Genomic DNA, 25,470 nt, shown 5'->3' with positions numbered 1-25,470 from the left:
TAGAACAGGACATATTAAAGTATCTTCTTGGACATACAGGCAGGTGTAAAAAGGATGGGCAGCATAGTCTCGTCTGAACAATAACTAATAAAAGGCCTTTGTCCAATCAAAATTATGGTAATGTACAACCAGGTATTACCAATCTTGGTGTCCTAAAATAAGACGGGCATAATTTGCAACAGTTGGCACTCTTGTTTTAACTTTTTGATTTGGTTCTAAATTGGACACATATACACTCATACGCACATATTCTACCAATCTCTGTTTTTTGTCCCCTAATGGATTTTCCAAGCTATAAGTATTGTAGATGATATATACTGGTATTATATCTATAGAAACAATCAAAGTAAAAAATTATGAATTGTAATAATAATGTATAAAAATACTGGTTGGATATAAAGTGTCATTCAAGACTGTTTAATACTGGCAGAGTGCCAAGTTTACTGTGATTTTATCTAAAAAACAAGGTTTTAAACTTCCCATTTCTTCTCGTTATATTTATCATTGCTTAATTAAGTTTAGTAATTCTAATGAAATTCTTGCATATTCCATCATAACAAACCATAAACAATATTTATGCTTATTTCGCCATTAATTTTAAATTCAATGATTTAATACAATGTTTTATGACAACTAATGTAGGTTTTATTTCGCATGGTCTGACTAATTTTCTTAACGTTTAATGTTACAACAGTTTCTTAAGTAAATATTTAGGCTTAATAAGATCGAGTCGTCATTATAGTATATTTATTTCTCACCGTCTGTGAACATGGTTATGTTTATAGCAACTGTGATCTGTAACATGTAACTGAAAAAATTATATATTGAATCAACATTAATTAGGCCTTACCAAAAAATATTTGTTTCAGGAAACCCTGGTGCCCTGTAACCTAGTAAAAACAACTCCCGACACAAGATTTTTTTTACCCCTAAAAACCAATAAAAAACAACTATAAAAACAACTGGATTGGATGTTTGTACAGGTCGTCTGTCCTCAATATCAAAATTATAAACGTAAATTAACTTTAAGTAAAATTTATTTTACAACATCCCAAGATTTTTTTCAAATATATATATTATATATATTTCCTAAGACAAGACCAATTTCACATTAATTAATTTAAACATTACTAAACTTTAAAACAACAACAAAAATCTTCATTTCTACCCTACTTAAAGTCTTTGAGACAGTAAATGCCCTATTTTTTATTACACAGACATTTTTTTAAGCCTTGCATTAATATTTATGAGTTCATTTCCTATAGCCATGCATTTCAAAGGTTTAACACTAGATGAAATTCTGAATCAACCTGTTGTTAGGAATAATATCTGGTGTGAAAATATTCAAATTGAACCTTTATTATTCTGACTTACTTCTTATGGTCTGTGGTTTTTGTTATGGTTGAAAAAGATTTCAGAAATTATGGTTATAGATGGATAAATCTGTTTTGACACATTACTTTAGAAAGGTCAAGGGCAGGTTTTAACTGTGATCATACATAATGTGTATGGCATATAGAGTACTATTATACTACTAAATAGAGCATTATTTGTTATTAAATTTATTACTTGTTATTGCTGAAAATGATACAGCTTATGAAATTAACTTTTCTTTATCAAAAACTGATCCGAAGTTGGTTTCTGACAAATAAGTGACTATATTATAATTTATTATATTTAAATTTCATCAGGCTTCAACTTTTTTTGGATAAAATGTGCCATGTATATAAAAAACAATGCAATAAAATTCGAGTCTGAGTGACTAGTCTGCTTTTTTGAGGACAAAAAAGTTTAGGTATAATGAAATTGAAGCCCTCAAGAAATTGATGTTAGAAGGGGGCGTAACTTAGGGGCACAACCTTTTGACAATTGCTATGAATCCGCCTCAGAATTGAAATTTAAATAGTCAAAAATGTTGGCATGGGGTTTTTGAGAAACCCCCCCATGGAATTTTTACAATTTCCAATACGGTGCATTACAGTATAAGCATATTTTATTACTCCTTTTTCTCCGATAATGATGCAAATGTAAACATGGACAATGTAAGAGGGAAAGGGCCCGCGCCAGCTGCCCTCCCCCCCCCCCACCTTCAATCCGCATAAGTGGTTTTGGCATTGTTGTTTGTGTCCATGTCATTGTGCTGAAGTTGGTAGGTCATGTTGGCAGTCCTGCATTCAATACGCAAATGTATAGAACATAACCTTGTCTCAGGTTATCCGCTTAGCACACTTGCTTCTCACCATAGGCAACCCAGGTTTGATTCCCGGCCTGGGCGCATGTGAGTTTGTTTTTTTGTCACCTAAAGCCGGACAAGTGGGTTTCGTACAGGTACTTCAGTTTCCCCCACAACAAAAGACCACACTCTCGCATAAAATGCCAACGAGAGTGATTAATATTATGTTGTAATAGCTTGTTTCTTATTCTTTGTAAAATGAATAAGTTTAAACTAACTGTGGCTTTATACTAATTGTTAAGTTATAATTAACTTAGCCCCTTGTGAGACAATGGTATGGGTTATATTATGGCGTTCTAGAAGTCACCAGACATATATTGTTTGTCTAAAATACTATCAATTTGCGACTTTAATATGACAATTATATATGACAGACGAGGCATTTCAAATCTATAAATTTTGAAAACTGGGAATCAATTTAATACGCTGTATATGGAATAAATTGGTATTCAAATAAAACAACTCCTTGTTCAAACGAAAAATTCTGCTTATGTATGAATATACAAATATTTGAACAAGTCTTAAAGTTTTTAACAGAAGTGGGAAGTTTGTGTAAATGTCCGTTATTATACAGACATTTAAATGTTAAATAGAATTACTGTTCCGTTCTCTTTTCAAATTTCTGCACAATTATTCCCTTGTCCGTTTTTGGCAGAAAAAAAGTAGTTTAGGGATTATGAAATAACATTGTGGTAATCCTGCATTAGTGTATCTATACCAGCGCTTAATTTTCATGTAAATTTAAGTTCAGATGAACTTGATAAACGCTGCGCACAGGTAGTCTTTATAGATAATTTCGTGCAAGTGAATCGTAGAATCGTAAACCATGTATACAATTATCAAAATTATGAGCTAATAAATTTTTCATCCTTGAGGCACCCATAATGTAATAAAACTTTATTTTTTTTACCTTCAAATCAGAGCTGATATCAGCATGAAGGAAATGTTGACAGCATTTAATTAAACATGTGTGTACATATCTTTTCTTCTAAATCTCAGCACAAATTTATTCCATTGTGAAAATTTACTAGCATGATTTTAATCATGATTTAAATGGCAGTACATATTTAGATCTATGTGTCAATTTTGCACTTAAGCAAAGCATGATCATGTTGCATGAGTGTGAATGATAAAACTCGCCTAATATTGTTTTTTTCTTGGTTGATCGAGGCTGATCCAGTTGACGTTAAGGGGCCAACTGCCCTAGGGGCACAACCTTTTGACATGCACCCCTCCCTTTGAACCAAAATTGATATTGTTGAGATTGTTAGATGGGGGGGGGGGGTAGTTTCGCTCAAGGAATTTTTAACATTTCAGGACTAAAATGGTGTACTTCAAGCGTAATTTAATATTTTTTTCTCCGATATTGACTAAAAAGTGAACTTGAATGGTTTTAGTGGGAGCATGTTCGCTGGATGTGACTTCCCTGTACTGAGAATGTAACTTAATATACCATTTTTTTATGATGTTCACATGTATAATTCGTGCCAATTATTCAGTGTATAAAGTTTAAAAAACTTATCAGACTAAACTGACAATGATCAAATCATGTGACATATTCTTTTTGCCAAATGGCGGATGTTTTATGTAAATTTTTGTCAACTTTAATTCCATATAAAGCAAGTTTAAATGCTACTTAGAATTCATAGCGTGTCTTTTATATATATAGTGATTGCCAGCTTTATTTAGAAATTGAAAAGAACCGAAGATTATGCATTACATTAAAGCTATAAATGTTCACGCTGATTTTGCTTTTATTAAAGGAAAATTATTTGGTCACGATATATTCAATATATTTGGGGGAACTGAATTTAAATCCAGACATCATAAAAGCTGAATTTGTGAAGCTTAAAGACAAATGTACCTACTGTTGTAGTAAGAAAAGTAGGACGGTCTCGTGGTTTAGCTGTATTTTACCCATCACCGATTTAAATATATTGAGGCCCTCATAGATGATCATAAGCTCGTGTAGTTGGTTCATCCGGATCTATTTTTATTAATGAATAGACAGGGCTTAGTTATGACTTTCAAATGTGTGAGGCCCTGACATAATTAGTTCACTAAGTGTAGTTGATTCATCCGAATCTATTATTTTATTAATTAATTGACACAGTTCTTTTATGACTTTCAAATTGAATGTTTGAGGCCCTAATAGTTCATAGTTGGTTCATCCAGATCTAATTTTTTTTAAATAATGGACACAGATTTTTTATAACTCAAATGTGTGAGGCCCTGACATAATTAGTTCACAATGTATAGTTGAATCCTCCAGATCTATTTTTATTCATCAATGGACACAGTTTTGTTATGACTTTTAAATGTGTAAGGGCCGGCCTCATAATTAGTTTTTACTGTGTTTCAAAAGTTGATTCATCCAAATCTATTTTTATTCATCAATGGAAACAGCTTTTTTTATGTCTTTATAGTGTACTAAAATTAAGATTTGCTTCTAAACTTAATTTTGTATACACAGCTGTTTTCATTAAGTATTATAGACCTGTATACTTGTCTTTAAATGTGCTTGAATATTCAAATCATTTGATTTTGTTTTTGAACTGTATATATCTGAGATTTTTTTTTTTTTTTTTTTTAAATTTAATATCGAGTGCCAAGATGATAATAAATTCCTTACAACATAGATATTTGAAAAAAAAAATCGCAGATTGATAGTTTTCATTTGGTCAACTTATTAAGCTTCACAAAAGTTGCGCAAATTAATATCATCGACGAAATAGTATTCAACATCTTTTAAATTTACTTTTTCGAGTTTCTTTTATTTACCTACGGTCCCTGTGGACGTCGGAATGTGACGGATCAAATTGATTCACCCTGATTTGGTATTGAAGACACCTTAATGAATTATTGATCAGATAAATACGAAAGAAAAATAATTGTTGCCGACAGTCGATCTGAACTGTCCCATCGACTGCTGAATACCTAATCTGCTTATGTTGACACGGGGAAATAGTTTAGTTTAATTGATAGTTTTGTTGAGATTGTCCAACTGTGCAGGTAGGCATTGTTGTACTTTATTTAAAATTAAGAGTTCAGTTTGGATATTTAAAATAATGTTTTCTGTGAATAATGAAAATGATCAATGGATGTTTTATTTTAAAACAGGATCAGATCTTGAAGGTAGATTTTTTTTCTTTTTATTTTGAATTTAGTTGCATGTTTATATACTTATTTATAATTATCAAAAAGAAACACTAAATTTAGTTTATTTTTGCAGTTTTTTAGGGGAAGATACTCTGTTTAAAATTTATTTATTTAATGACAAAGATTTGAGAAAAAAATGTGAATTTACATTTTCATAATGTATCATATTGATACAGTAGAAAACTTATTAAATTATAAATCAAAGGGAGTGTTTAACATACTACAGAACCAAAAGGTTTTTTTGGGGGAAAAAAGTATGTTTTAAATTTAACTTCAATGATAAGATCAAAATTGGCTGATTACACAGAAATGAATTAAGCTTAGAGATAAAATTTTCAATTTACTTCAAACTTGTATGTAGAGCAAGTCTTGACATTTCGGAGAACTTTGATCAAATAATAAAATTTTCAAAAGCAACCACAACCCGATATATGTAAAACATGTATGTCACGTTCCAGGCACAACTGTAATTGCAATTATACACAACGTGGGCTGAACTGCTCGTGAATAATTTCAATTACTTGCATACTTCCTGGCAGGTGACATAAATGTTTTGTACCATGTTAACGACAATTTTTTTGTTCAATAACTAGCACATGATATAAGTGAATATCGTTAAATTTTATTGGCACTTGAGTTTAGCATTTAAACAATTAAGCTGCTACTTCATTGTTTCTATTCTATGGAAGTTTAAATGTATTAAATAGATAAAATTACAATGCGAACAAACAAAACGATAACGTATGAGCTTTATATAAGTCGCTATACATATTTTAATTTAAAAAAATTGGGAAATATTCTATGAAAAACAGTTAAAAACATATCTTACGCAATTTTCATGAGTAATGTATTGCTCGGGTTTACTCATAATTTTTTCATTTTTTCAATCTGTGACCAAAGCTCGATTTTCCACTGGTGTTACCATGGCGTGCATTACTATGGTAACATATGGTCACATGTGCATTGTTGGTGGTAATTTCTACCTTAAATAAACAGTTGCAGTTATTTAAAGGGACTCGCATCATGTTTTTGCACCATTTTTTTACCCAGTAATGCATCTGAAACACTTACATTATAAATATTTATCTCTTTGAAACGTCAGAAAAAAAGCACTTAAAATGTTAAAAAAATATTCTGGTTTTTAAGTGGGGTGCTGAACACACACCTGTACAGTCAAGGAAAAATTAGAAAATTGACAACAAAACCTCACACCCACAAGGACTCATACACAAACATAAGGATAACTTGACCTTTAACCCTTTAGTTGAATCGCATTTAACGAACGTAGCTATAAATAATTATGGACTTCAAAGTCAACATTTGAGCATAGATTAACATTTGCTGAAGCTGGGTTCCAGCCGTCAGTATCATACGTTAAACACTTTTATTGATTTGCCGCACTTAATTTCATCATACAAAAAAAGGTACATTTTACAAAAACAAGAGCGATCAAGTCCCTTTAACAGTGGTGACAGTTTGCAGATTAAAGGGTTTTCATTTTCTGCGAAACAAAAGCATAATTCTTTTTATTGGAAATACTTGAAATAGAGATGAAATGGATATTCCAATTGAAATTGAATCTTTTACAGCTCCCTGGCATGTATTTGTACAATTTATCATAGAGAATAAGCAAAGTTATGCATAATGCAAAAAAGCATAAAATTCAATACATACTGCAAATAGAAATAAAATATATTCAAGAGCAGGTTTCAATCAAATTAAATCTTTTAGATTTTCAACATAAAATAAAAGTTCATTGTGCTGCAGGTGTTGGTACACTACTTAAAAAGATTAAAAATAGATCAGCAGTTGTTATGATTTATGTTTTATCATGGATTAATTCTTAAAAAAAATTATTTCGTTATTGCAAATTGTTCAAACAAATTTATAATCATAACATCAATATTAAAACTTTATATATTTGTAAACAAAAAATGCATCCAATCATGGCCGTCCCAAATCAGGATGTTTACCCTTGATATATTTTATTAGTTTCGGTCCGTCCTTGCTCGAAAGTTCTTGCAGCACGACACAGTGCACACCTTATAATAGGGACGCGTGACTGGTTGTTTCATTTCACGGTTATGATTTTCTCGAAATTAAATATAATTTTAACATGATAATATCATAAGTCATCATTAGAAGACATCATCGTGTATGAGTCACATTGAGTTTAAAAAGATATTTTAAGTTAAAGATTAACACCCAAAAATAGGGTGGACCCCGGATTTGGCATAATAGGTGGCCCAGCTCAATAACCACAGTTTTTAAGGTGGGTGTCATTAAAAATAAGACTTAAATGGTGCTCTTAGAAAAACAGCCTAGTCAAAACTAGAAATTCATAACCATTTACAAAACGAACAACTTGATTTAGTCCCAAATTTTAAACTGTACTGTAATATACTACTGCTTCAAATGGTTTGGGACTTATTTAAATTGCATATTTTGTCAGTGTTGATGGATTTCTTTAAGTTTTGATTTATGTGTCAGTCACTCACAGTATTATGAATTATGATTTTATGTTTTTTCAAGAGTACCATTTTTAAGGCCCTAAAATGCTCACCTGACCTGTCGTCTACCATTGTACTTTTGAGATATAGCGCCTGTCTGCCAGGGTCCTCCAGAACAGATAAATATTAGGTTAGAAATGTGGGTCAAAGGGTGTGGTTTTGGTCTGAAATTGTGCATAACTTGGAGAATTTTATTTGTATTTTCTTTCAATTTTGACGTCATACAGCTTATATACTTTGACAAATTTATGGGGCAGAGGGGGGGGGGGGGGTGCCGAGGCACGCAAGATGTGGCCCCCCTCCCCCCTTTTAATCGGCTTGTGCAATATTGTTTAAATCAGAGATACAAGTTTAAAACACATACTTGTTTTTAAAAGAGGATTGATTAAAGGATTGTACATTATTTAGAATAGTTTATTATTTATATCCTTCTAAAAAAATCCCTGTTAAATGTATATCAAGGATTATCAAGTTCATAACATTACATATTTACTCCTGCCCACTATATTGACTAAGCCAAAACCTAATTAAGTAAGCATATTTTTGACAGCTTATAAGTTGATAATCTGATTATGGCTTGCTACCAAATCTGAACTTATTATGTGCTGACAATGTCATCTTTGAATCACTGAATAAATTTGTTTAACCACAAAAATGTATAATATGATATGAAAACTGAGGATTTAAATAAAAAAACCTCTTACATTTTGATTAATCTTCAAAACAATTAGTTTTGGTGGTAAGTGATAAAGTTGAATTTTAAATAATTTGGCACAATTTTAAGAAGAAAACACAAAATTTCAAAGTATATAATTTAAAAATAATGTAAATTAATTGACAGTATGAGAGTAAATGTTCTTGGCTGAGGGACATTTGTTGCCTGTGTAAATTAAATTAATGTAATTAAAGATGCAGAACACTTTAAAAATAAATAACTTTGTGTATTTTTCCAATAAAAGGGTAAACATTGTTGTAATTTTTAATCAACAATTCCTTTAGGAAAATTGTTTTGAATATAAGTTGTATATGCTTGTATCTAAAGAAATAATCTGTTGTGTTCTGTTCTGTTTTTTATCAGAGTTCTCTTGTCTATTTTCAGCACAGATGTATTTGACCTCGTGAGCAAAACACAAGTTGACCATGGGAAACCACAACTCCCATACCCCAGCGGTCCCAACGAGCCAGGATGTGATTCGCCGACCTCCATCCCGCCCAGGGGCACCGCCCAGCTCCAGACCGGTCAGCGAACTTGGTCCACGAGGCCCAAGCTATCACAACCCTGAAAATCTCGTGCTTCCGAAGGAATTGCCGTCAATGTTGAAGCTTCGACCAGTGTCAATGGAAATGAGCAAGAATAATCCAAACTATGAAAATATATACTCGACTAAAAGTGACGGCACAAATGTGGATGATGCTAATGAGACTAACAATAATGTGAAAAATGACAGTGAAATTAATTCAGAGGCTGTTAATCAGCCAGTTCAGAATGGACACATACCCGGACAGACGGATGTTCAATCTGTTTCTTCACTGCCAAATGGACATATGCAACTCCCACCACCTCCTCCTCAGCCCAAAATCACTACCGCAAAAACCCCATATCGACCCAGCCACAGGCGACAAATGTCCCTTGGCCAGGAACACACCATTGTTGAAGAACCTGAGGAGAATATTGACTTGCGGGTGAAGCTAGACCCTCTGATGCAGTCGTTTCCTGGCGCAACAGGGCCTTCTTTACCTGTTAAGAACAATTTTAATTTGGACTATTCCTATCAGTGTACTTATGTTCAGCTTGCAGAACATAGGCGAAATAAGACTATGGAAGACCTTGAAAAGAGAACCGGTAAAAAACTGAGTGATTTAAGTGCTGACTTAAGTGAACATGTTGAGAAACCATCATTCCAAAGGGATGCACCAAGCAGGGTTTCATCTCGAAGTTCAGGCTCAGGGGTCAGTAAGAAAAAGAAAGCCCCAGCCCCGCCTGGTCAAGCTCCTCCCCTAGCCCCAGGGAGCAGCCATACTCTCCCCCTCCCTGGAAAATCGGCTCCTTCTACACCAAGAAAGGAGGCATACTCATTGGACAATGAGCCTCCTATAGACTATGACATGGAGTCACCAAGAAGGCCCCCACCCCCAGCTCAGCAGTTTCAACTCCCTAGATATACCGCAGCTCAACTCCCAAGGGCTGGCTCAAGTGCTTCTAGGGCTCCCCCAGTCCCTCCACCACCACCAACTGGCATGGGGACCAGAAAACCTGTCACTTCTGTTTCAAGAAGTGCAAGCTTTAAGGAGACACCTCATCTTATATTTAAGAAAACTCCCGATATCAAACCTGTACCAAAGTCTGCTGATGCTAACTTAGGAGGTCAAGTACCATGGCTTCTTGAGATAAAGAATCTGTCGGAAGCTAAAGCTGCCAGGAGGCAGCAGTCACAAGAATCTGAATTGGAAGCACCAGGGAGTCAAAATGATGGTGATGAACAAGCAACTGATGGAAACAGAGAAGTTGAAAAGAAGGAACCTAATGCGACTCTTGTATTTCAGAGTTCTAATGAAAATATTGCAGTTGAAAAGAAAACAGAGAAAGAGACAATAAACAAAACACTTGAGCGAAGTAATTCTCTGAGAGAATTGGTGAAACCACCATCACCAAAGCTGCAGCGTCATTCTTCCACAACGACTTTTGACAGGTTATCACAGCCATCAGTTCAGCGACAGATTTCTAAACCATCGACAACCAGCAATGGTGACCCGGTTCGAAGGCTAAGCTCTCTGTTACAACATGATATAAAAGCTACAGCAAGTGCTAAATGTCTGAAACTTGTAAAACAGACAACACCTGTACCACCGAAACCTAAAGATCCCCACACAGTGTTTCGAGAACAGCTGCAAAAAGCATGTGCAGCTAGGGATGAAAGAGCTAGCGTGGAAGGCACAATAGATGAGAAACTTAAGAAAAGTAGTAACGATGCTAGTTTTGAGCTGGGTGAGGTAGTAGGTGAAGAAAATGTTACACCAAGAAAAGACACTGCCAAAACTGAGCCACCAGATGTTCTTCCTAAACCACCAAGGTACCACAAGAATGTCACCTTGAACAGAAACTCGAATATGTACAGTAAGACTCAAAGAGCAGCTAGTTTTACTGATCCTTCACCAAACAGACCTGGTTCAAGTAGGCAACAAGTTTCGATGTCTCTGGATTGGACACCAGAAGTTGATCTTGAATCAGATGATAATCTGTCAGATAGGGAAACAGTTACTGGACGAAAAGGATCGTCAGACGGGTTTAAGTCCTCTATTGTTCCAAATAATATGAGTGAGATGAAAGCAAAGAAGAAGGGCAAGAAAGAGAAAAGGGCGAATGGGTATGTTCAGAATGAGGACAGCAAAGCAAACAAATTCGGAAGTGTTAAGAAATTTAAGAAATCCATGCACAGGAGTGTAAAAAATGCTTTCGGATCTATAAGCAAGGCATCTGGTAAAATTCTAAGGAAACAGAAAGCAGAAGATTTAGAGACTGTTGATGATGCTCCAAGGAATTGGAGTCTAACCTCTGCAGCAGCAAATGGAAAAGCTGGTAATAGAGTTGGCAAATATCAGAGGCCAGCTGCATATGATTATGATGAGGAAGGCACCGATTCTGACAGTGAGCAGTATAATCCTGAACAAGAGTTCTCTGAAATAATGGTACAGCAAAATGGGCATGTTGAGTCTGACGAAAGTAGTGAACATGAAAATAGATCTCCTGAACTTAGAAGATCAGGCAGAACATACAAGGCTGGGAAATCACAGAGGATGGATATGTCTGACGAAGAGGAAGAAGAAATAAGAAGTCCTAGGTATGAAAAGGCTATGGGGAAAGATAAGAGATCCAAATATGTGTATGAACCAACATTCAGAAAGAGGGAACAGGAGGCTGAATATGCGAGAGAGCTTGAAGAGATTCGAGCTCGAGAGAGAAAGGTGGAGGAGGATAAGAGGAAACAGCTAGAAATCGAGCTGGAGATGCATAAGATCCGGGAGGCAGAAACAAGAGAGAGGTTGAAGAGATTGGAGGAGGCTCAGATGCATCAACAGGTGACTGCACAATTACTACAGCAGCAACAGCAACAGCAGCAGCAGCAGACTCAACTACACCAGCAACACCAGAGTCTTGGCATGCTCAGCGCTCCGGCTTTACCTGCGGTGGGCACATTTCCCAGCTACGGTTCTCTGCCAGATCCCAACCAGAATCCAAACTTTACTAATATTTTCGGGCAGCAGATTCCTCAGAATGGGTTCCAGTCAAATTTCGGACTGTATTCACAGTCAAATCCTTATATGAATGGTTCTGTACCATCAAATATGTCATATGACTTGAACGATTACATGAGAATGCTTGGACAAAATCCACCTACATCACAACAAATGGCATTCTTCCTCAATAACATGACTTTGACAGGGCAGCCTTTTGATAGGAAGTCAAATCCGCTGCTGATGGATATGCCAAAACAGCAGTACCCCACTAGCACGTTAACTTACCAAGGGCTTGATACAAATAGTTTGAAAAAACAAAACTTTCAAACATGGGTGAGCAGCCCAAACATTTCCACTGCTCATCAAACTAGCACTGGTGTTGATGTGCCTATAAATGACTTTGTTGCAAGTTACAATGGTGCTAATGGTGATGGGCGTGGTATTAGTGCAAAAATGGACACTGAAGTTGAGCCAAAATTAAAGTCAAATAATCCTTTATATAACAGTGATGACTCAGACTCTGGATTAACTCCAGAAAAGACTGTAGCTCGCGTGCAAGTGAAGGACTATAGACAAATACCAGTGCGCACTGAATCCGGGAAATTTATGCGCAAATATGCAAGTGACAATTTGCAGTCAAATAAGACATCTTATTCCCAAAACCAGGATAATTTTTCCCAATCTTCGCAAAACATTTCGCAGCCAGGTGATATCCAGCGTCAGCAAAGCGTTTCACCGAGCAACAGCGTGTCGACTGTTGACAGTGCCATTACCTCACCCTCTCAGACGCTTAGCACCTCATCATCACCAGCACAGTCGATTGGCATCCCTGCTTCCCCCATGCTTACCCCGAGGTCGGAAAACATCACTCCTAGCTTCCGAACCGTTGTGGATCTCACGTCGGGAACGCCAAATAGCACTACGCAAATTCTGCTGTAAGTTACAAATAACCATGACATACATAAAGTTTCCTAATTTACCGTAGTAATTTTTTGGTTGAAAATTTACTTTACCAATTGTTTCCTGAAACTTACTGATTTATACCTTGGTCTTTCAAATGATTTTAATCAAGTTTAATAAATTCACTTGTCATATGCCATGTTCTTAACAACATTTGTGACATTAATGATAAAGCTGTACTATTTGACATTCAAATATATTAGCATGTCATGAAATATTTCACATTTAAAAGTTAACAACGATGTCATTAATAATGTTGTTAACTATTACAAAGTTCTGAAAAATTGGCTGAAAACTTTGTGACTTAAGTAGTCTGTACAAATATTTGGTACTCAGAATTTCCGGATGCTTTGGGAAAAACGTACAGCTCAATCAATTATCAAGATATGTTGTGTCATTTTAATAGTTTTTAACTACCCAATGATCTTTCCAAGTAGTAAACTATAATTTATTTAAATGCCTGTAAGGTGACACTCTTATTCAAAATCAATCCATACATATGTATTTGAATTAAAATATTAATTACTGATAACAAGATTGTAACCATGTATAAGATAGCAAAAAAGCGCAAAAATATTAAATGTTTGGTGAATTCTAAAAGATTTACAGTGGTCTACTAAAGTCTTATGAGGTAGAAATACCGTGTTTTATGTTCAATTATTTCAAATCTTCCTTCATAAGAACCATTATTTTTCGAAATTTATTCATCTCTTGGAATCCCTTTTTTCGACAAAATTATTAATTGCATGTGGTAAATCCTATTTTGGAGTAAGAGTGCATCTTTAAGTGTTGGAAAGAAAAAAAGCGTTATTTAAGTGTCATAACTTTTAATTGATTTCTAACACGTGAAGTACCACTATGTGGGAGACGTAATAAATAAAATCACCTGAATGCATTATTATAACAGACAGTTTATAATTTGAACCAGGAAGACGACGCAATTTTAAGGAAGAACGTAAAACATATAGACGCATGAGGTAATATAGGTATTTGAAGAGCTGTGAACAATTAACTATTACATTGAACATGAATGCATAATCATTTAAGGCCAATTAAGATAATGTTGTGGTTCCATTCCTAGCCTTTATTATTTTTTTGGTAAAAAAAAGGACAAACAAAAAAACATATTAATTGTTAGTAGTAAATATATACCATGTGGGACTATTATTTTTACAAGGTGATACAAGGTGATACAGTTAACATGAATTGTGTTACTTTTTGGCAACCTTATCATCAGAACTTGTATGTTTGTAAACAATACAATAATATACATGCTTTGGACACAATTCAAAATAAAATAATTTTCTAAAGCAAAATATATTTTTTTCAACATGTGACGGGAACCACTTTATTATTAATATTTTTTTATATTTTTTTTGGCCTGATGAGATGTATGATATTTATTTCATATTAAATAGATAATGATCAAGCAGATTTTTAGATACAACATTTATATGTTGGCCACTTCCTGATTATATGTTGGCCACTTCCCGATTTCTGTATAAAAAATCTAAACATGCTAAGAAGTATTTAACTCATTAATAAATCTTGTCATGAATGTCACATGAACGAAAAACCAATTTAAAATAAAAAGAAAAATCAAAGAAATGTCGATGAATGGTTATCTATCTATTTTTGCAATGCCTGCATAATATTGCCTTGTAATCAATGGCTGACATGAGTATAATTTTTTTTATATAGTGTTATAATTTAGCGAACCATTGACATGAGAAATAGTCCTATTTTAAAAGCGCAATTTTGTGCTCGTTTAAACAATTACCTGACTGTGAAATATAAAGCGTCAACCAATTTCAATGTCCATTAACTGCAATTATCTGCACAATATATATTTTAGTTATACTCGTCTTTCTTAGTATTCCTAATAAATTATGTGTTATAAATAAAATAATGAAAGGAAAGAAAATGCATAATTTAAAAAAAAAAATGAACGCGATTGTGAAATTTATTTCTTATAGTTAAATAAACTCACTCATCGTCACTCATGAATCATGTGCATTATTGTCTTTCGTAGTTGAGTGGGCCGATTGTTCAAAAATAGTTTTTAAGTAGACAACATGATTTATGACATCATTTTTAAATTTTAAACGTGAAATATTTGATGCTGTGCTCACTTTCACATATTTATGTTCAAACAAGAAAAGCAGAAACAGATGGCTAAAATCTTAGAAAAAACAGCAGTTTACATTGTATGTCGAGGGCTGACAGCAAAAAGGTTCAATATTGTTCTTTATTTAATATCTTAGTTAGAACCTTTTCACATTCACCCTTGATTAGTGTATACATTAAATTTCCAGAGCAGTAACCATATGAAAGTTAACAATGATGTTAATGTTGTTAACGTTAACAAAGTTCTGAACAATCAGCGATTTGTCCCTGAAAAAAATTCTAATGACTTTACTCATATTCAGACTATATAACACATATCTTTGCAAAGTTCATGGGGGTTGTGGGGTTACACAAGAAAGCCATAACCTTGTCTTAAAGACTTAGAAGTTATGGCCCTTGATCAACTAAGAAAAACATGAACATTATACTTCTAGTAAAGGGGTTAGTATGTGACCCTATATGGGATATAAATATGGGGCAAAGGAAACCATACTGGATGAGAGCAAATCGTGTTGATCCCATATTGGCTCTGACCTACTAGCCCCGTAATGTATATATCACATTGACAGCCTGTTTTATTACATTGATCAAGATCCAGCTGGATGTGCATCGCCCCTTAATAGTTCTTGTTTACTTTTTATTTCAATATTGGAGAAAAGAAATGCACCATTTCAGACTAGAAATTGTTAAAAAATTAAACCAAATAGATTTCAGTTATTAAGAAGAAGCACAAGTCAATGTTAGTAACGCCCCTAATTAAGTTATGCCCACTCTAAACGACAAATCCTGGAATTCGTCCCTGGCTAATATGATGGTCTTGCCAACATTTTCCAATATCTAGAATAAAAGCCTGTGGCAATGAATTTGTGCTCTGACAGCAATTTCTGAAGTACAGATTTTATACCCCAACTTAACGCACTTAAGATTTGAACTTGACCAGTTTAATATAGCTTCTGTTTGAAACAGTTTGGCAAACAAACCCAGTGCTTTATCAAGCACCATTACAGCAAGTAGTTGAACCCCTGCAAGTGTCTGAGCCCCCTTTGATTTATAGGTTGGAAGTGAAGTTTAAAACACAGACTTAAGAAAGGAATTTCCATTTTGTTTATCTTTTGTCTTTGTTTGGAGATTATTTGCAGTTTGAAAAAGGGACTAATTATACCCCTGTCCAGGATGGCCATTTATTAAATATGCAGGCTTTTTTGTAAATTCTTCAAGTTTTTTATATTTTTTTCTAAAAGAACTTAAAATATGTTTATATGTGGAAATATAAACAAGGTAATCTAAGAAAAAAACTTGAAAAAAGGCATTTTTTTACATTCTTTACATAATTATGGTTGCAAGGAAATAATTGTTCAAAATCTTTAAGCTTTAAATTGTTTATAAATTAAAAACCATTCAAGATATTCAAATAGAACGTTGTACACATGCAGCATTTAGAGACAATATGTACATGTATTAAGAAAGGCACATAACCCTGGCTTTTAATATTTTGATATAGTTTATGCCTCCAGTTTGAAAACAAGAACAGACGATCACTGGCATTCGCTACGCAGAAATCTTGTTGCTACTTTGCAAGACACAAGTTTTAGAGAAACCCATAACTTTTTTTGTAATATTCTGTGCGTGATAATTGAGATCGGGGGAATAATTTTGGCTGAGACCTGTACCAGTTCAAAGGCATGAAACATTGACACATTTAAACACATTAAGAAATATATTATATGAACTTAATACATATTATTGTGAAAATATAATTTTTGTTTTCAGATCTAATGGGGAAGCAGTGAAACTTTAAAAAGTGACGCAGATCGCCGCATAGTTACCCACAAGTACCTGCTAGTCATGTGACCCTAACACGTGCACATTCAGACCTAATTGGTTGTAGATATTTTGGCATAACGAAGACTTTTGACTTTGATGTTACTTTGTTATGTATCAAAGTTAAGATTGAACTGTGCCAATGTTGTTCCCGTTAGAGTTTTCCTTGATCTGTTAGAAATATATGACGGTCTATGTTATGTTTTGACATTACTTTTTAACATGGCTTTGATTTTCGATTTCCCATTGATCTTATTGTATAAGTTTAAGTGCTGAAATACCGACAAGTGGTCAAATTATTATCTGTAGTACAAATTGAGTTTTTGTCAAAAATTTGTGCCAAAATAGTTGGAAATTAATCATATAAGCTCAAAATAAGATGACAGAATGCTATTGATGACTCCAACTTCAAACAGATTTATTTGTTTAGTTAAAGCCAGGTCAAAAATTCAATAGAAAAGCTACCCTTTATGACGGCAAATATTTAAACTTGTCCATTTTTGGCAACCTGACCACTTCACACCTAGTATATTGAATCTTACCATGATAGTACACACAAATGCTATTGTTTGATAGATTACCGTAAACTTCTGGTGTTTTGGTTAAAAGGTGAGGACAGGCGTGGCAAGCGCTCGGTGACATGGCTGCCAATGTTTTTTTACGATCTCCCACTCAATCAACGAACGACGATCACTTTGTAACTGCCCAGACAGACATCAGATATATTTGTTCAAAGTAAACAATGTTTTAAGATCGTATACTTAAGATTACGTACCATCCAACTATAGAAGATTTTATAACTGTATGGATTTTTTTTTTAATAATTACGTATTCTCTATAGACTGACCCGGCCAGATCTTGTATATTATTCCGTTAGACTAAATAATACTATGATTAAAGATAAGATTTAGATAAGCTTGCATCTGTATAACCATTATGGGATATATAAGGCATAACTAAACAATTCTTTGTTTTTGGTTTCTTGACAATTATTCGAATTCTTTCTGACCATATAATTGTCTCCCTTTGTGTACATCAATTTAATAGTTTGGAAAGATGTGTAATTGTTTTATTTTTATAAGGAGCTCTAAGTTAACATATGCAGACCTAATTTTACTTTAAGAAAATAAATCCTGACTGACCTTTCATATTTTTGGGGGTTAGTGAATTTAGAAACATTTTTATTCTGCCTATAATCAATGCTTTAAGATAGAAATATAGAGAATTATCACTCATTATAATATGTACTAAATTGAAAGGTAACTGCTTTAGGTAACATCTATTTAGTTTAAGCTTTTGTCAAAATAGACACAACCCAAAGTTTTTTCAGTGTTTAAAGAACTTCAAAATTATAACAATGTTTAAAATACATAAAACTTTTGTACATTTAAAGAAAATCAACAGTATGAAAATGTTTACAATACAGTTTAGAAAAAAATTGTTACAATACAATTATTACAATGCCGATTGTAGTGTAAATTGTAAAACGAAAAAGATTAAGACGGATAAGATTCCTTTGTTAAAACAAAAAAACAAAAACACATAAAATTAATGAAGTGTTATAAATGGTTTTGTTAAAGGAACTATTGTTTTAGCTACCTTATAAATATAGGCTTTATAATGAGTGATACATTTAAAGTCCCAAAATGAAGTTAAAGGCTATTCAATGATTTAAAAAAAAGAGAAGATTTCTAATGCCTAATGAGATTTTTTTTTGTTATAAAAAACATATCTTGTAATTGAGTTACATTGAATTAATTAACTTAATGTCTCGAGTTCCTTAATTGTTTAACTTGTTTTAGAAAACAAATGAAGTATTGTGATATCTTTGATGTCGTCGTTGGTGGTGGTGTTGTCATACAAAAGCTTGTACCTTGGCCATAATTAAAAATACAGTTGAAACTTGGTACATATGTTACACATGTATAGAAGGGCCCATTACTCAGACTTTAGGCCAAAAAAAATAATTGTTTGTTTAGGGTAACCTTCCCAAAATTTCTATGTAGGGTAGGTAGGGATTTTTAAAAAAAATAATTTAAAATCTGTCATAAGTTCAGAGTGTTTTCTTGCACATGGCAGTCTTTCCTACATTACTGTCATTGCCTGACTTTGTTTTATCATATAAACAATAATTCTGATTAAAATCTGCATTTATCCGCTCTTCATAACTCTCTATTCGCCAACGAATATTTTTTTGCTCAGAAACGGAAAAAAAATAGTTAGGGTTGGCCCATTTTTATAGGTAGGGTCGGGTTACCCGAAACGCACATAATTTTTTTTTAGGCCTTACTCAGACTTTATTTATTGTCAACTTTATTGAATATAAAATGCCTTTTTTCATTCAGAAATTGCATAAACTTAAATTAACCTTGACCATATATTATAACTCGTTACTGTTCAAAATATTTCAATGAAACTTGGTACACATATTGACGGAGGCAATATACACCTGCATATCAAGGCCCATAACTCTGCCTTTCGTTTTTGTCCAGTTATGCCCCTTTCTTGACCAATAATAACAGACGAGCATTTGGCGTTCCCTCCGCGGTGCTCTTGTAGTTGTTTATGGTCCATTAAATTCATGTAAACTAACTTAACTACCAAAAATCATTGCAAATGATAGTAGTAAACATAGTAATTGTTTGTTACATCATAAGAGGACTTGAATATCAATATTCATACATTTTACTTGATTTAAGCATTAGTTAAACTTGATTTATTTTACAACGATTGTGATGAAAGTCACATTAACTTATGCTAAGTCACTTTTGTTGGCACGATTTGGCATGAGCATCAAGCGTTCAAGTTTATGAAAGTTTTTTTCGTAAAAAAATATTGCACAGTCTTCTGCACCCCTATTGTTTGTTATTAAAACATTTTTGTGGCTTAAAAATTGTTTCAATATTTTTCTGTTACAAAGGTAATTTGACTTATTTTTTTGTTTCTTAAATATGTGATATTTTGTTAAAGCAATTTTCAGTTTTAATGTTTAGATCTGAATTTAATAACTGCTCCTAATATGGCCAGTATGTTGATTTTATGTAAATAAATTGTTAATAAAACATAATTTAAATTGTTATTATTATAACAGTTCTGTGCTTGACAGACTTGATTATTTCATTCTTTGAACTTTGTGTAACTATTCCAGAATTATAATATACAAGTTGTATTTATTGCTTCGCAGTTCCTTACACATACATATTTCTGCAGTAGCGGCATGTCTTGTTTGGAAATGGTATGTCTTATAAAAATTTCATTAAACAAAAAGGAATCCAACCATTTTATACATTATCATATTTGGGGACGTTATGAAAAATAAACATTCGCCTAGCTGTGCCAGGCTTGAACGTCAAATTTCCATAAACGGTTCTCAAAATAAACAATAATCTATACTTATTGATGTATTAATTGTACGATTTACTTTTATATATATATTACAATTTGCTGATTTCATTTGTCATGTTTTTGTTGCATTTAAATGTAATGGAAAGATCTCACAATATATTTTCTCAATTTTTGTAGACATCTTGTTGACATTTAAAGCTGCACTCTCACAATGTTACAGTTTTTACCTTTTTTTTTTTTTTTGTCTCAGAATCATTTCATTTTGGCATCAGTGCGTTCAATTAAGTTATATATTAAGATAACTCACTAAAGAACAGAATTAAATTGTTTGGTAAACTGCTGAAAATTTCATATTTCTTAAAGCGTTTGTAAAGCTTTTACCCATAAAACATCAATTTTTAACAGTAAATATGATAAACTGTGATCTGCTCTTTTGTCAGCAGTCTTGAACTATCACTGGTTTCCAGACATTTACGCAAACATTGGCTCATTCCAAGTCAAAAGATAAAAAAAGTTGTCTAAACAATCAATCTGTGAGAGTTCATTATTTTAAATAATCTTGTTGCGGAAGATTTTTCACATTTTTGAAGTACAATGATACTGCACATTTAAAGCCTCACAATCTGTTTGAAGTAGTTCTTAATTTCCTTATTACGATTTTATTTTGATAACTTTGTGGGCATATACATATATCTTATTAACGATCAACTTTACGATCGCTTTTTGAACCTGTAATTTCTGTGAAGTAAGAAATTGAGACTATTTTAAAAGTAAAATATGTATGTTTTTATCAGTTCAAAAATACTTGATCTGATTTTGCAAGTGAAACGTTTAACTCAGACACACAATATTCAACATACGATATTTTGTCATACGAACGTTGATAAAATGCCGCCTATATGTACTTTAAGCAAAATTTGCAAGTTTGTAGGTATTTTATTCCTTTAAATTCAATTAAGGTCTTGCAAATTGGATCATTAAATGTCATTGTAGATTTTAAAAAAGCAGACAAATACAAGAATGAGTAAACCTTTTTGGACCAAAGTTTTCTATAAATTCACATGGTTTTAACAACGAAATAACAAAACACAACAGCAATAAATTCTAATCTGTCTAGCTATGAGCTCGGAGTTCAACCCTAGGTTAGTATTCATTGAACATTGTATTACTATAAAACTGACCAATGTCCAGACTACTAGAAAATGACCAGTGTCCGAGTAGGCCATCCTTCATGGGCGGATGATTTTTGTCTGATTCTTTGTTGCTTTAAAATTAACGTGTTAACCATGCTTAGTTACCAATGTGTGAAATTTTGTACTTTTATAAAATGCAAATATATATATCGGCTTAACCATTTCCAAAAATAGTGCAAATCTAAAACAACATTTATGGTTGCAATTAATTTCAGTACAGATGTTGTATATAAAATTTGATAGTTATTGTACAAATAAGCATAAAACACATTCTGTTAAAACCTTTTTTAAAGCTTAATGATGTTGTTAAAGATTTCTTACATAGCAACTTGTGAGGTCTTACAAAAATGTTTATTTAAGGCATTACAAAAAATAATAGATTGTTTCCTGTTTCTCGACATACTTTTGGGCGTACACCTGACCTAAATTTCAGTCTTCATCGTAATTGGGTTGCCCAAAGCCCTTGACAAGTAAATACTGTTTCGGGCAAGTCAAAATTCCCAGGCGGTTGCCCGAACAGGCAAGTGCATTTATCCGAAATTTAGATCACTCTGTTTTCATAATTTCTTCAGAAACAATTCACAAATCCTGATTGAATTTTGTTATTATATTGAAAATTTGGTTTCATACATTTACCCATGAATTGGTTATTTTGGGCAAGTAAAACTGTTTTTTGGGCAAGTGGTTTTCTTCATTTACTTGCCCGAAAGGACAAGTGCTGAAAAGAAATTAAGGCAAAGACTGTAATTTTTTCATTATAAATCAGAAGATATTTTTCTGACCACATTTTTCCTTTGGATAATTTTTGATAGTATTTGCACACTATATACACTATTTTATACACTACTACCAAAACAGATGAACTACATTCGTTAACCTTAATTTGTTTGGCAAATTGTAATCAGAAACAACCACTTTTATTTTGGCCTTTCTAAAGACAAGAAGGGGAACTTTTTTTTTATATAACTTTTTTTATTTGTTTTTTTTTATATTTCTTTATATCTGAATATTACTTATTCTCAGGCTGTACTTTATATTTTTCCTTAAACTATTTATGTACAATGTTAGATATTTTTTTGTACATAATTATGCAATTTCGTTAGCAATATAATAATTATTTGTTGCAAAACAGAATCATCTTCACCTGTGCATATTCTCATTCAAATTATTTTGCAACATGAAATATTATCATTTATTTTTTCATAAGCTTCAATGTTATTGATTTAGAAAAGAAAACACTTGATTTTGGACAAAAATTATAAAAACAATTGAAAAAATTCGGATCGATTTCAGTAAAAATGGTTAAAAAATTGAAAATTGGTTTGATTTTTTTCCATTTTTTAAAATTATTTTAGCGTGGTCACAATTGGTCAAAATCGGCCATTTTTTCAGCCCTGAGTTTATGTATTTTAATAGCCATAGAGTCATTGTTGGCAATAATATTATGTCAAAACTTCCAACTTATCATGTTATAATAATCTCATATCCAATTTAGAAAATTGACATGAAATTTGGAACCCATGTTCATAAAGACAATGGGCATTATAAGAAACAAATCTCATAACTCCAGTTCAATATTTTTGGAGTTATGGCCCTAAGCAAACTGAGAATTGCGGAACTTTTGGCTTGTTGGCAACTGTTTATGGAGATCTTGTATCTTTTTCTGAGAATTTTACTCTGAAGGAGTTTAAAATTGGTTAAGAATTATGTTTATTATAGCTAAAACTTTCTATTATAAATATATTTGATAATTGTTTATGTTGCTTTTGTACTAGTGTTGTTATTAGAACATAATTATCTACTATATTGATTATAAAAATAACATGGTGCATATAGAATAAATGTACACATATTTTCATAATTCATGACATGTCATTCATTATTTTGTTACTATACTTGAACAGACGTTATTATATTAAATATTTTATATGATAAAAAAAAAGAAAATTAATAAATATATTTACAGACATATTTGCATTTTTTTTCTATGAGCATTAGAAGTCACATGCGGAAGTGCTGAAAGCGGTATGCTGCTAATTTAAGCCAAAATGCTAACAAAATTTGGACCCAGGAACGCACGTTTTTGAAAACCAATTGAATAGGCTTAAAAAACCTTTTATATCTTAAATTGCAATTCATTGTCGGTGTGAGATTATGAAATAAATTGCCTAATAAACATAACTCGGGCACTTAAAGGCATAATTCCATAAACTTGAGAGAGCAATAGCATACAATTTGAAAGCTCTTACTGAAATATTGCAATAACAATGCATCTTCGTTAGGCCACAGTTAATACATACTTTGTTTGGCGTTACCTGCCCACCCAGGCCGACACTCGCAAAAATACCCCTGACCAGAAAGTTTTTTAGCCTCTTGTGGTTATATTTTTTCCTTTTTTTTTTATCCAGGTTTTCAATGTATACTGGGTTATTAGAATGGTATGTGATGTTGGGCGGGCGGTCACTGTCCGACAGGCAGTCTTCAACCTAGGGGTTTCCAGCTTTAGTTTCGTTCATCATATGGTCACTAAACTTGGTGTATAGTAAGAACATGTGGAGAGCTAGTTTGGGATTGCTTTTTTGGGTCCGATCCATCAAAGGTCAAGGTCACTTATTATTACTTAACATAGAAATTTTGTTTCCGGCATTTAATAACCAAATGCGGTGTATAGTGAGAACAAATAGAGAGCTGGCTTGTTTTTCATTATGGAAATAAAAACCCACTCCATATTCAACCTTTGAAATGTTTGTCAGGTAACACCAAGTATTTCTTTTTAATAGTGGCCTTGCATTATGATAAAACACTTATACAGGAGACTTAAAATGTATAAATTGTGCAGGAATTACTTTATGAATTAAGGAACACTTCATATCTGGACCAAAGAACACCTGAATCATCTGAATCAACAAAATGCTGTTAATATACCTAGATTAACTAGGACTAGTGCATTCAAGAGCTTAAACAAGCAATTTAGGTTGTTGCCAAGTTTTTATTTTTTTATTTGAATGCATTTTTATGTTAAATCATTTGTCTTTTGATCGAAATAAAAAAGCATATGATTTGTGCACAGTTAATAGAAAGTTATTAGCCATTTTAAATGGGTTGTTTGAATGAATAGCTAATTGTCCACTTATTCTCCAGTTAAAATGGCTCCAAAATATTGCTACTGTTTTTTATCTGTAGGCAAATCACATGTTTTTGTTTTGTTTAAATCATTAAAATTAAGAATCGTTTTTTTTTTTTTTTTGCATCAATCTTTATCAATAAGGACTACTAAATGGATGTCAGTTTGTTCAGTTCAAGAGTAAAATGAATTTGGACTTATTGGATTGTTTCAATCAATGTGAATTCATTCAAACTACACAAAATTATACAACACAATGGGAATGTTGCTAGTAAAATATTCTTGCATTCAGCTCAAAGGTCAAGGTCTAACATGGAGGTCATAATGGCCAACATGGAAGAGCATTCAAAATTTTTGTTGCAAAACATTCTTATTCTCAGCTCAAAGGTCAATATCTAACATGGACCTCATGATGACCAACAAAGTAGGGAAATGGATATCTGTGTTGCAAAACATTTTTCTTCTCAACCTAAAGATTAAGGTCAAACATTGAGGTCATGATGACCAACAAAGAAGATCAATGGGAATGTGTGTTGCTAAGCATTCTTTTCTCAGCTCAAAGGTCAATGTCAAAGTTGGAAGTTGTAATGGCCAACAAGGAAGAGTAATGTAAATTTGTGTTGCAAAACACTCAGTATTCTTACTCAAAGGTCAAGGTCAAACCTTGAGGTCATGCTATTCACCAAGGAAGAGCAATGGGAATTTGTTTCGCAAACCTAAAGCTAAAGGATCAATGTCAAACTTAGAGGTAAAGATGGCCGA

The 25,470-nt window shown here is 32.9% G+C and overlaps 1 protein-coding gene across 6 annotated transcripts in view; it reads left to right on the top strand.

The window, feature by feature from the left end:
* The window catches only part of LOC128232400 (protein piccolo-like), a 31,812-nt gene extending 8,259 nt beyond the window's left edge, over window positions 1-23,553 (top strand). For 5 of the 6 annotated variants that reach the window (XM_052945922.1, XM_052945919.1, XM_052945918.1 and 2 more), the window contains 2 exons: window positions 9,002-13,073; window positions 16,996-23,553. In XM_052945922.1, the coding sequence (XP_052801882.1) occupies window positions 9,043-13,073; window positions 16,996-17,023 (4,059 nt within the window). In that variant the 5' untranslated portion in view covers window positions 9,002-9,042 and the 3' untranslated portion in view covers window positions 17,024-23,553. Of the gene's footprint in view, window positions 1-5,147; window positions 5,246-9,001; window positions 13,074-16,995 lie in introns of those variants that run through there. The other variant, XM_052945924.1, reaches the window with a different exon arrangement.
* The last annotated feature ends 1,917 nt before the right edge of the window (window positions 23,554-25,470 follow it).

Source organism: Mya arenaria, chromosome 4 (assembly GCF_026914265.1).
Source record: "Mya arenaria isolate MELC-2E11 chromosome 4, ASM2691426v1".
NCBI lineage: Eukaryota > Metazoa > Mollusca > Bivalvia > Myida > Myidae > Mya > Mya arenaria.
The sequence above is the reverse complement of the archived record's forward strand: the minus strand, read 5'-3'. Positions and strand labels throughout refer to the sequence as shown.